At 38.6% G+C, this 12471-nt stretch overlaps 1 protein-coding gene across 3 annotated transcripts in view; it reads right to left on the minus strand.

Annotated features, from left to right (window-relative positions):
• The window catches only part of LOC115581327 (uncharacterized), a 29923-nt gene extending 21961 nt beyond the window's left edge, over nt 1–7962 (minus strand). The window contains exons 1-6 of one of the 3 annotated variants that reach the window (XM_030416329.1): nt 7902–7962; nt 3346–3419; nt 3101–3156; nt 1288–1344; nt 844–894; nt 23–661 (exon numbers count right to left, since the gene is read on the minus strand). In XM_030416329.1, the coding sequence (XP_030272189.1) occupies nt 23–661; nt 844–894; nt 1288–1344; nt 3101–3119 (766 nt within the window). In that variant the 5' untranslated portion in view covers nt 3120–3156; nt 3346–3419; nt 7902–7962. Of the gene's footprint in view, nt 1–22; nt 662–843; nt 901–1287; nt 1345–2472; nt 2578–3100; nt 3157–3345; nt 3420–7901 lie in introns of those variants that run through there. The other 2 variants (XM_030416330.1, XM_030416331.1) reach the window with 2 other exon arrangements.
• Nucleotides 7963–12471: the final 4509 nt, after the last annotated feature.

Consider the following 12471-nt stretch of genomic DNA (forward strand, 5'->3'; position numbering starts at 1 on the left):
TTATAAAAGTTCTGTTACTTACCAGTTTCTCTAGAAGGATCCATTTTGACGAGGACTCCTTCACCTTGTTTCAGGCTTTGATGACCAGCAGGTAAATCAGATGTTACGTCTTTGAAAACCTCACAGCTCAGATGATCTCCATTATTCGTCTTCACCATTGTGTCTATGAGTGTCAACAACTGTTGACGGTCACGGTGCCACAATGAGCTGGATCTACACTTTCTGATCATGTCTCTTAACGGTGGATTTGACATGTATTTGTCCATCAGACCTGGACTCTCCTCTCTGGGTGTTGATACCAGAACCAGTGAATGTTCAAATGATCGATCACTGAGGTTTTCATGGATTGATTGCAGTCTTAGTTTGTGTTCCTCAGTGAAGTCTTCAGGCTGTAGAACCAGCAGTAACAGATGAGGTCCAGGATCAGAGAGTCTCACACAGGTTTCTAAATGTTCTGTCAGTTTGTAATCAGACATGTTAGGATGCAGCAGATCTGGAGTGTTGATCAGAACTATGTGTTTCTCCTTTAATGTTCCACTGACTCTCAGACAGCAGTCTGGTTCTTCCTCAGTGTTGAACACAGTTGTTCCCAGTATGAAGTTCCCCACTGAACTCCTCTGAGACCAGCTGTTCCCCAGCAGAACCACCCTCAGCTCAGACACTGGAGAGACAATTAGTTTAATTATTTAATCTCCTTTATCAAGTAAAATAAAATGATTAATGAACTGCTGCACTAATTACAATTTACAAACACACTAAACTCTGAGAATAATAAAATATTGGCACTGAATTTAAATCTTATTGAACACAAGAATAATTCTGACTCAGTTCAGTTAGACTCACTGTTAGGAGGAAGATGAAGGCTGCCTCTGCGTTCACGAGGTCGAAGTTCATCTGTAACCATAAGACACAGAAACACAAACATTCCTCTTTTTCATGTAATCTCTGATGCACATGATTTGGACACAATGGCATCATTCACATGTGCAGTTATTGTGGGGTTTTGTATTAATAACTTGATTTACCGCTTCTCTACTCTTGAGAATATTCTCAGTTTGATCTTACTGATATTTTATGATATTTTAGTCTGTTTTAATTGTCTACATTCATTTTAACACTTAGAGTAATTGATAAGGATTCTGGGCTGATTCAACTTTATTGGACTGTTTAAGCACACTTTTTACTTCATAAAGTTCATGTCCAAAGAACTTCATCGTTAAACTACTGGAGTATTTTATTAACAATACAGAATATATTGTGGAACAGTTCTCGTTCAGTTTGACTCACAGTTAGGACGTTCAAAATCAGGGCTGCTGCTGCACCTCTTTGTATCTACATCATCATCTATAACAATACAGAAAAACACATATCAACCCTACATACAGAAGAAAAAGTAAGAGAAACAGCAAGAAACAGTGGTGGACTTTACTAAGCCATGGCAACAGCTGCATACATAGTTTTCAGTCGCTCCCTAAAACTTTGCTACCTTTCTGTTTTAATGTGATTTTTTACTGAAGCACACATTGAGAGAAATACACTCATTGAAATCAGAAAAGGAAGTCTGGAGTTTGGATAAAGTGCTGCAGACTGTGAGACGATCCCTGACCAAAGCGATGCAGTCGGTCCAGGAAGAGGAGATAGAGAGCTGAGATCAGAGTTTACATGATGTGCAGAACACATCAGCGCAGTGAGACGTCGGCAACAGAACACAAAGACAAGGACACAAGACACAAGACAAGAGAGTAGAGAGAGAGAGAGAGAGAGAGGAGAGAAGAGAGAAGCGAGAGAGAGAGAACACACAGACACACACAAACAGACACAGACAGAGAGACAGACAGAGAGACAGAAAGACAGGACAGAGAGAGACGATAGGACGAGAGCGAGAGACACGAGAGAGAAGAGAGAGAGAGAGAGATATAATATAGATACATATATGTATATGTAATATATATATAGAGATATATATATATATTATATATAGTATATATATATATATAGATATATATATATGTATGTATATGTATATATATATATATATATATACATATATACCATATATACATATATATATATAATATATATATATATATATATATATATATATATATATATATATATATATATATATATATATATGTGTGTATATATACATACATACATACATACATATACATATAGATATATATATAGATAGATATAGATATATGTAAAGTGCGCAGTAAAGTGGATGTGCCTGAAGAAAGATTTACACAATAAGTAAAACACAGTGAGCTGGATAATTTCGCTTCCCCAGTACACACGAATAGTCTAATACTAGCGCATATAACAATAATAAAATGTATTCATCTCTGCTTTCAAACGTTCGGGCTGCCATGGGTAGGTAGCTAGGCTACTAACATGTTTAAGGTGGTACATCATGTTTGTCATGGAGGAGTGATCGACAAAGTTTTTCTTGCAAAGTTTGCATGTCACCTTCTTGCGGTCATGCTTCATCTTTTCAAAATGATCCCATATTTTAGAGGTCTTTCCCGACATGGTAGGCTTTTAAAAGTGTCTAACCGCGATGTCGGAGGGACCTGCCGTGTCAAAAAAAAACACTGACAGTTGAGTGAGTGTCACGACTTCCTGTATCTGGCCCTTCAAATTAAAAGCCCTCCAGCCTTTTATACACAGGCCAGCCGCCACATAGATTTTGACTTCATTTTGACAACACATGGCTCCAAATGTTTGGGGTTTTTTTCCCTGCGAGCAATCGACCAATGAAATTTTGGTCGGCTAATGAGTTTTTGGTCGACCAGTGCTTGGTCGACTATTTGAGAGCAGCCCTAGATATCTATATTTATCTGATGAGACTTGAAATGAAAAGTGTAAATGGGGTCAAAGACTCAGGTCTCAGTTTCAGGCCTGAGCGCTAGTTTACAAACGTAGTAAATGATTGTTGAAGTGAAACTTTGTTAACAGTATTTACAGTCACATTAAAGACTTGGTCAGAGGCAACATCTCATTCAGATTATAGATCACATCTGAGGACAAAGTTAATATGTTGACAGAGAGAGAAGACAGTGTGTTATCAGGACTAATCAAGTCTGACTGGACTGACCTGATCCTGCTGCCGCCATGATGTCTCTCTGCTGGAAACCTCAGAGACTCGTTCACCTGGAGGGAAGAAGGAACAGAATTTATGTTCTCTGATACTGAACTCTCTGTTTCACCCAGACAGCCATGATTAACTCATGATAGTCAGCTTGATTTATATAAAGTCAAATCACAGTAAAAGTTATCTGGTGACATGTCATCATGAATCTGTGTGAAGTTAATGTCTTTGTACAAACAGTGAACTCTTACTTGTGTCAGTGTTGTTGCACGGTGTGCTCTGACCTCTGAGGAGTGAAGTCAAAAACTCTGTGTCACCAACTGTCCTGTAACATGTCGTCATCATCATCATCATCATCATCATCACAGGAATAAAAACATCAACAAGTTTTGTTCAGGTTGGGTTTTAGTCAAGCAATATGTGTGCGTGTGTGTGTGTTGGGTGTGTTCCAGCAGTGTTAAATCATTTTTAGATAAACATCTTCATATAACATATTTCAACATGTATTCAAATGTAAACACAGAGAAACACTTGTTTCTCACACAAGTGTCTTTAATGTCTGCTGACGTAACTTTAATAAGTTATAACTAGGCCTGTCACGATAACAAATTTTGCTGGATGATAAATTGTCCCAGAAATTATTGCGATAAACGATAATAATATTGTCATTTTGAGACCATTTTTCAACTAATATGATGATAATGGCACAATAAGTACACCCTTTCAAAGATCAATAAACTTTGATTACTAAAGAATATTTAACATTGAAATTGGAATGTGAAGAAGACATTTTAAATATCCAAAATAAATAAACAAAACAACCAGAAACAATAAATAAAAAGGACTCTCAGTATGTTAGCAAAAATTGCACTTGAATTACACACATCTGTAGTGGCAGAGTAAAATGGGAAGTCTTTGATCTCCTTTTAGTATGTCGTCTTTCACGCTGTACAGTTGTGGAATTGCCGTTTGTGACACGTATGTTCTCCCAGGCAATTTGTACTGGCTGTCAAATGTTTGCAGCATTTGTTGAAATGCCGGCTTTTTGACTGCACCTCTTTAGCGATGTAGCGAACTACACTGTCTGTGAGAGCGCGCCATTTTGCACTTTCCTGTTTGTATTTTGTTTGTCGACTAAATGCCCCAGTGAGACTGTTGGGAAGACGGAGGCTGCCCCTCTATAGCTTAAGGCCCCGTCCACACGGACGAAAAACAATCTTTTCTCGGCATCGTTTCAAGAATATTTGCGTCCACATGGATCCACTGAAAACAACTCAAAACGCTGTAGTTCATATTCCAGGCCTCTAGGTGGCGCTTGACATTCACCAAAGGCGGAGAAGAAGAGACGGAGCATGCGCATTAAGCTTGTGCGCTGTAAACAAACAGACTGTAGATGGTGAATCCGAACACAAGAAGAAGACGAAAATGGCTGGTGCAAGAAAACCAGAATCGTTTGTGTGGACTGTTAATGAGGTCGAACTGCTGCTGCGACTCACACTCAACTACAAGGTGAGTAAGTTGCAAGAAACACCAACACAAGCATGTAGTCCGCCATTGTTGTTGTTGTTGTTGTTATGAGATGTCACGGTGTTTAGAGGTCGGAGGCAAGAGGTCGAGGGGTGGGGCGATGGCGTCATCGTTTCTGAAAGTATGCGGATTCGCTGTCCACACGAGAACGGGAGGGCTGCGTTTTCTGATTTTTCCACCCTGAGACCTGGTTTCAAAAAAGTGTGTTTTCAGGATCCGTGTGGACGGTCGGCCAACACAATGCACTACATGTGCGTTTTCGCAAAAGAGTGTTTTCGTGTGGACGGCCTCTTAGTTGTTGTTTTTTCTCTCAGCTGGGAAAACTGCATCAGATGATTATGCTTTAGGTGCAGATACATGTTTGTTGTATTGCCGCTTTTAGTTGCTACTGTTTTACAACCAATTTGACATACCTGCTTGTCCAGGTTAAGTGGTGCACCGCGGTCATTTGGTTTTAATCCAAACTGCTCCCCCACTGCAGCTGTCGCGTTCTATCTTTGTTTTTATTCTGTCAAATCTCAATTAGCGTTACCTCTGGCTTGCTACTCCTCATGGGGCTCTCGTGCTGCACTCTGTTATGTCAGGGGCCCCAGCTCCCCACAGAGACAAAGAGTAGCTGTTTTTATACGGGGCAGCAAGCCGCCAATTTGGCTGTCTTTTTAGCGGCTCGGTCCGCAGTTTTAGACAGAGGGCAGCAAATTGGGGGTCTGTTTTGGTCCGCCAATTTGTGCCTCAGAGGGAACACTTATTTCTGCCTCGCCTGCTATCTAAAAACGAGGCGTCAATGTGCCGGTCTTTGCGTGAGGTGGGCGGAGGTGTGGATGACCCACAGCCGGGGAGTTTTAAAACCAGGAAACAGCTGATCACAGCAGTCAGTCCATCACTTCATCCACGGACATTAAGATGAACAACTGGACAGCCGCTGAGATCCAGGAGATGCTAGCGTCTCCTCGGTCTCTGTAGCTGTCTTCGCTGTCCCCTTGTTGTTGAAGCAGCAAGCTAGGACCGGTCGCTACTTTCAAATTAAAAGCCCCCCACTAAGAACCCAGTTCTAAACTCCAATGGGGTGCAATGTAAAGCTCTTATTTTGAAGACAAATTCGTTGTCTTTCTGACAGAGAATGCAACGTACTTACTGATCTTCCTAAACACATCTGCTAGATGCAAATTGAAAATGAGTTGTAGAGATTTTAGAAAAGTTTTTTTTATTGAATTCAAGGCTCCCCTCAGGAGTGCACATGTTAGCAGTTCATTCTCTGGTATATCTCCATGTCCTGTCCATACAAAAACAATATTTTCTCATCGGATCTACACGATTCATGTAGGTCACCTGTTTTGGTTTCAAAACGGCGAATATGCCGAAAGGTGAGTGATTTTCATGCCTGAACTGACAAGAGGGTTCACGTGAGTTGGGCAAGTTACTTCCAAAATGTAATATATTACATATTAATAGTTACTTGCATTTGACAGTAATACATTTCTTTACAACATTACCTTCTGTGTAGAGTACTCATTACTTTTTAGTTACTTTCACCAAAGTAAACACTTAGGACAAGGCATTACTAAATGAAGGCGCACAATATTTTGTCATGGCTAATAGTCCTCAATTAACTGTAGTTCCTCATAAATATAGTGGGGGAGGCAACATTAAAGTCTAATGAGGTCTTATGGTTGTATTTCTTTTAAATTTAGCTTTTTAATATTTTCACTTGTATTCTTTAATCTACAACAAGTATATGAATTTCATTTTACATTGCATAGTTTTAAAAGTTGTCTTCTGTGAATGATTTTTCCTCAGACACTGAGACACAAATCTCTAGTGACTCATAACTTTATATTTCTATCCATATTTTTTCTTAGTGAGGGCTTTGTTCATTACCACCCACATTCTCATTTATGAGTACTGTAAAACTTGAGATGATGTGACAATAACAACCATGAACATCCCTCTGCAAACCCAACTGACTTAACAAATTAAAACAATTTTTATTCATTGAATCACCTCTCAAACCACCTGTAGTGTCTCATCTTAACTGAACTATCTGTGGAAATGTGTTAATACCTTAACAACAATAGGACTATATCATTAGAGATTTGTTTTTACCTTGTCACTTGATCGACCAGGATTTTGCTGTCAAGCTTTTGAAAGACCGGCGACTCAACTGTACAAAGAGGCAGCGCATCCTCCACAACATACTCAGCCACCAGCCTTCTCACTTCTCCTGGGTCAAGCATCTTTACCTCTGGTCTGGAGAAATCCAGCTTTCGTTGTTTAGATTTGCTCACGCCGTCATCTTCCACCTGTTTGCTAGCAAGAGGTCGTTTAGCCGCTAGCTTAAGGTTGCTGTGCACTCTCTCCAGGTGTTCCTTCAGGTTACTTGTACTATTTTTAGCCGCAGACAGTTCCCTCGGCCTCCCACCAGCACATGAAGTGTACCTTAATGAGAGGTTCTTATCCATTTCTGTGACAAATTCAAAATAGTGCGAGTATAACCACTTATAAAACGTTTAATTATCAGTTGTTGTTGTTGTTGTTGCCATCTCCAAACCAACCCGTCTTTCTTCTTCTCGTGTTGATTTAAACCCGTCTTCTTCTCCTCTTTAAATACGGCTGTTGCGCCTGGGTTGTATTTTTCGAAACCTTCGCCTGTGTGACAGCTCGAATTGTAACGCGTTACCGGACTCACTAACTGTAATAATATTACCAAAATATAGTTAGTAACGCGTTATATTACTCCTTTTACTGCCTAAACCTAAAATATATTACGGTAACGCGTTTTACGTTACCCCCAACACTGAGAGACACGAGGGAAACAAGCATGGAAATGGAAATTATCAAGGCCGGCAAAATTATAGAGCTCATTTTTTTTTTTTTTTTTATCGTACGATTAATGACGATCGTGACAGGCCTAGTTGTAACTCTTCTTCCTGCTCCTGTTGAGCTGCTGATCATCTAAAATGACTGAGTGACTTTAATATTATCTCAACCTACATGAAATAAAACAATAGAAGCTTAAAGAGATTATTCAGTTGAACGTCGACACAACTTCCTCTGACTGCAGTCAAATAACACAATCATCGTTTTCTTACCGACAGTGTGAATTTCCCACATTTATAAAGTGGACTGACAGTTTGTCTGTATTCTGTCAGTGAAGTGAACAAACAGCTGTTAGCAGCTCAGTCAGTGAAGTGACTGTGATGATAACAAGCTGTATCCTCTTTAACAGACAGACTGCACTTAATGATTTATTCTATTATTCTGGTTTTAGTCGTTTACTCACCTGCTGAAATTCGTGCTGCGCCATCACTGTGAGAGGAAGTCGGACTGAAGATGAAAGTGAAAGTAAAGAAAACATGTGACTTAGGAACATGTTCTGATCTGTCTTAAAAATGTGCAGGCCTAAATAAAAAAAAAGGGATGGTTGTTTTAATATACGATCATGTCCTTTCAAGTAGAAGTTTAATCAGGCAGCTTTTTTAAAACTCAAAATAAGATAATATGCTTCCAGGTTACTTTCAATACCCAGTAGTTATCACACAGATATACTGAACACAATTACACTTGGTTTATAATGAAAAGTACACATGAAAGTCCAGGTAGACTTGTAAACAAACCTTCTGATAGAGATATAGGCTTCTTAATATAAATATAAGTATTCTTGCCTTATACTGAAGTTTTCTCTCACTAAAGTCTGTATTCAAGCTGTATGTTATATTTTGAAATTAGATGACTACTCTTTTCAACTTAAAGAGTAATACAAATCACAGCTGTTTGCAATTGAGACACAGAACAGGTGTAAACTTCACACTAATACCTCCAGTGTGTGGAAACATGTCTCAGTGACTGGACTCACTGATAGTGAGTCAGAATAATGATGGAAACATGTTTACAAACCCTGTTGTGGTTTCAAAAGTATTTAACGGCATGAAGAGAAAATGTTAAATCAGTAAATGACGACAGTTAAAAACAAACAGATCAGCAGCAGAAGATCTAACACTGACTTCAGTTTAATGTTAGAGCGCCACCTGCTGGACAGACACAGTCAACACACAGGAGCTGCTGAGGATCACAGTGGATCCACTCTGTATCAGCTGAACCATGCTGTTGTGATTGGAAAGGGGGTGGACACAATAACAGGAACACTCACAGTCTGATGACAGTCTGTCAGACGAGTTTATTCAGCTCAGAGTCTCTTTGGATGCTGCATCTTGTCGCTTTGTCTCCAGTCTGTTGAGGATTGACTCAAACACAGCTGGAGATGCTTTCTGAGGAAAATATCTGATTTTGGTAAAGGACTCAAAAGTGCACACACTGTTTGTACTCAGAGTGTCACAGTAAAAGCTAACTGAAGTTCACGTCATATAAATAGAATTCAAAGACTAAAGTTAAAGGTAGAATCAGTAGGATTTGTCCCAGCTGTTCCTGAACGCACCACAAAGACAGTTGATTGTTGAGTCTCATTCCCAGGACGTCAAATAGACACATGTTGGGTTGGTAAAGCGTCCCGAGCAGCAACAAAGACAGAACATATGAAAAGAAGACTTCTCTTTATACACTATATACGGAAGACCTAAAGGGCCATGCATTCATACATTTAATTTCCTCCGTTTTTCCGTGATAACGATTTAATTTCAATTGTTTTTTCAAGATCTCGAGTCATTATCTCGAAATAACAACTGCCGTTTTCCCGAGATAACGAGACAATTTTCTCAAAACGAGACTTTGTTTTCCCGAGATAACGATATAATTAATTTGAGATCTTATGTGTATATTATCTGTAATAGCAAGGCATAATGCTAGTTCAGCATGTGTCAGGCCAGACATGTGACGCTGTGATCGATACGCTCCTGCTCCTCTGACATTGCTACACTGAATGATGTTTTCTGCAATGATTTAATATACTACACTATCGTTTAGTTTTCTCAAGATCTCAAATTAATTATATCGTTATCTCGGGAAAACAAAGTTTCGTTATCTCGAGATCTCGAGAAAATTATCCTGTTATCTCGGGAAAACTGAGGAAATAAAATGTATGAATGCATGGCCGTTTAGGGCTTCCGTAACTGTATACATGCATCCACATTAAAATATTTAAAACAAAGAGAAGAGATTCGATTTATGTAATGACAAAATATCTGGGAGATTTATTGAGTGTTTAACTCACAGATGGGTCTTTTTCACTGTTTTTACCATGCAACACATTCAATCTGTGTAAGTGGCTAAAATGGACTAATATCAGCCTCTGAGTGCTAAAGTAATCTGTTACTGAGGTTGATTCAGATTTTATGTGTTTCAGCTGCTAAAGTTGTTATATTTGTACATGTGTAGTAAACTGAGAAAGCACTCTTCTGATACTTTGAATACTTTGAGAGTATCTCAGTAACAGTTTTATCTAAAGATGAAGAAAGTACATAAATAACTAGAGAGGTGAATAAAGACGTGTGTCAGACTGAACCCACTTCCTCCCTCAGTGTCTCCTGCAGGTAGAAACAAAGCAGTCACACTGAACTACAGGAAACACTTTGTTCATCTTTTATCATGACAAAGAAACCAAAGATCACAGACAGGACTATTTAAGATTCATCTGGATTGTTTTAAGTTGATGTAATCAGTTACAAAGCATGTATTTGTATTTAACATGTAAGAAAACAAGAAAAATATAAACATTCATTGTCTATAATGTCATTTTCATTTTTATACATCTGATGAGCAGTTTATATGTTAATATAATATTTGACCCTTTAATTTCTCTTACAAATATCAAGTTCTTTCTCATATTCTTTCTTCACTGAGCTGTTGTCTGTTTTTAATCTGTAAATATTTACCGCGGCGTCCATTAATTCCTGTTTATGGACACCTCATCGGGCATTATCCCTTACTTAAGCTTCAACACTACTGTTGCTATGGTTACCTCCAGTTGAATGTTGTACACTTAAATATTTGGACACCTGAAAGCCGATTAGAAGTATTTTCAGTATTAATGTTCTACATTACAGTACAACCCACTGCTCCTCCTGAGGATTTGTTTGACAACACCAGTTCTTGTCTGTTTGTCTGTAACAACGCCATCTATCTCATACTCCACCATTACTTCTGTTCTCTGTTGTACTTTGTGTTTATTATCTTTCTGTGTCTTTACCTTTGTAAGCGACTTTGGGTCATTGAAAAGCGCTATATAAATAAAATGAATAATTATTATTATTATTAAAGATTTCTTCCTTCACAGTTTCACCACCAGGAAGAAAACAATGAACAAAACCAGCTCCACCGTGAGCCCTCTTCACTCAGAAGTTCCTGTATCAAGTCATTCATTTGTTTTTCATGTTGTTCCTGCAGCTCTTTCTTTTCCTCTTCATGCTCCTTCCCGTTTATTTCTTCTTGGTGGTTTTTCAGGAATTTATAGATTTTTTCCAGATTCTTTTCATCTCTGATCACATGTTTCACCAAGTTACAAATTTCACATTTTCACAAGTCAAGTCAACATTTTCACATTTTCACATTTTTTTCATTTTCACATTTAACAATTTATGTTTTTCCTTCATTTCTTCTTTTGTTTTAATCTCTTCTACTTTTTTCCTCATTTCTTTTTCATTGTGGACTTTAAGAGCCTGTAAGAGGTCATATTGCTCCTCTTTTTCTTTCATTTGTTTTCGTGTTCCTTCTTCTGGTCTTCAAACTTCTTGTTGCATTTCCCTTTGAACTCATTGAACTCTTCAGTTTTCTGACTCTTGTTTCTTCCTCCTGTCGTCTCTGTTCTTCTTCTTGAAGTCGTTTTTTCCACCATTCCTTTTGTTTTTTCTCCCAGTTCTCTCGTTCTCTCCTCATCTCTTCTCTGCTCTCCTTCAGCTTTCTGTCAATGTTTTCCTTTGATTTTGACTCTGATCTGATTTTTTGCTCCAAAGTTTTTACTTTTAGTTTCCACTCTTGTTTCTGAATTTCTTCCTCTTGTTTTCTCTTCCTGTCTTCTTCTTCTCTCATTCCTGTTCTTTCTTTCTCTCCTCACATTCTCTCTTGATGTTTTCTTCCTTTTCTTTAAGTTGTTTTTCTCTCAGTTTTCTCTCATTTTCTGTCTGCTCTTTGTTCTTCCATTCTTCTTTTCATCTCTTCCATTTCTTCCTCATGTTTTCTTTGAAGCTCCTCCCTCTCTCTCCTCACCTCTTCTTCCTTCTCCTTCAGGATCCTCTCCATCTCTTTCTGTATCGCTGCCTCGGCCTCTTGCAGCATCTCATTATTGTAGCAGCTGCCTCCATGAGTTTTTGACTTCACTCCTCAGAGATCAGAGGACACCGTGCAGCAACACTGATACAAGTATGAGTTCACTGTTTGTACAAAGACATTAACTTCACACAGATTCATGATGAAGTGTCACCAGATAACTTTTACTGTGATTTGACTTTATATAAATCAAGCTGACTATCATGAGTTAATCATGGCTGTCTGGGTGAAACAGAGAGTTCAGTATCAGAGAACATAAATTCTGTTCCTTCTTCCCTCCAGGTGAACGAGTCTCTGCGGTTTCCAGCAGAGAGACATCATGGCGGCAGCAGGATCAGGTCAGTCCAGTCAGACTTGATTAGTCCTGATAACACTCTGTCTTCTCTCTCTGTCAACATGTTAACTTTGTCCTCAGATGTGATCTATGGGGGGGTGACTACTGGTGAGATTTCAGAATCTAAGACATGTGATAGTGTAGAAGCTGACATTGCTGCCTGACAACACCTCTTGAGCATTAGAGAACTTTTTTTTATCATTATTTATTTAGCATTTTATATTTTTAATGGAAACAATATCTGTTTCAGAAGTCAGTGGGCCACATGACATGGAAGCTATTGAGAAAAAAATAATCTGCA

The sequence above is a fragment of the Sparus aurata genome, chromosome 5 (genome assembly GCF_900880675.1).
Source record: "Sparus aurata chromosome 5, fSpaAur1.1, whole genome shotgun sequence".
Lineage (NCBI taxonomy): Eukaryota > Metazoa > Chordata > Actinopteri > Spariformes > Sparidae > Sparus > Sparus aurata.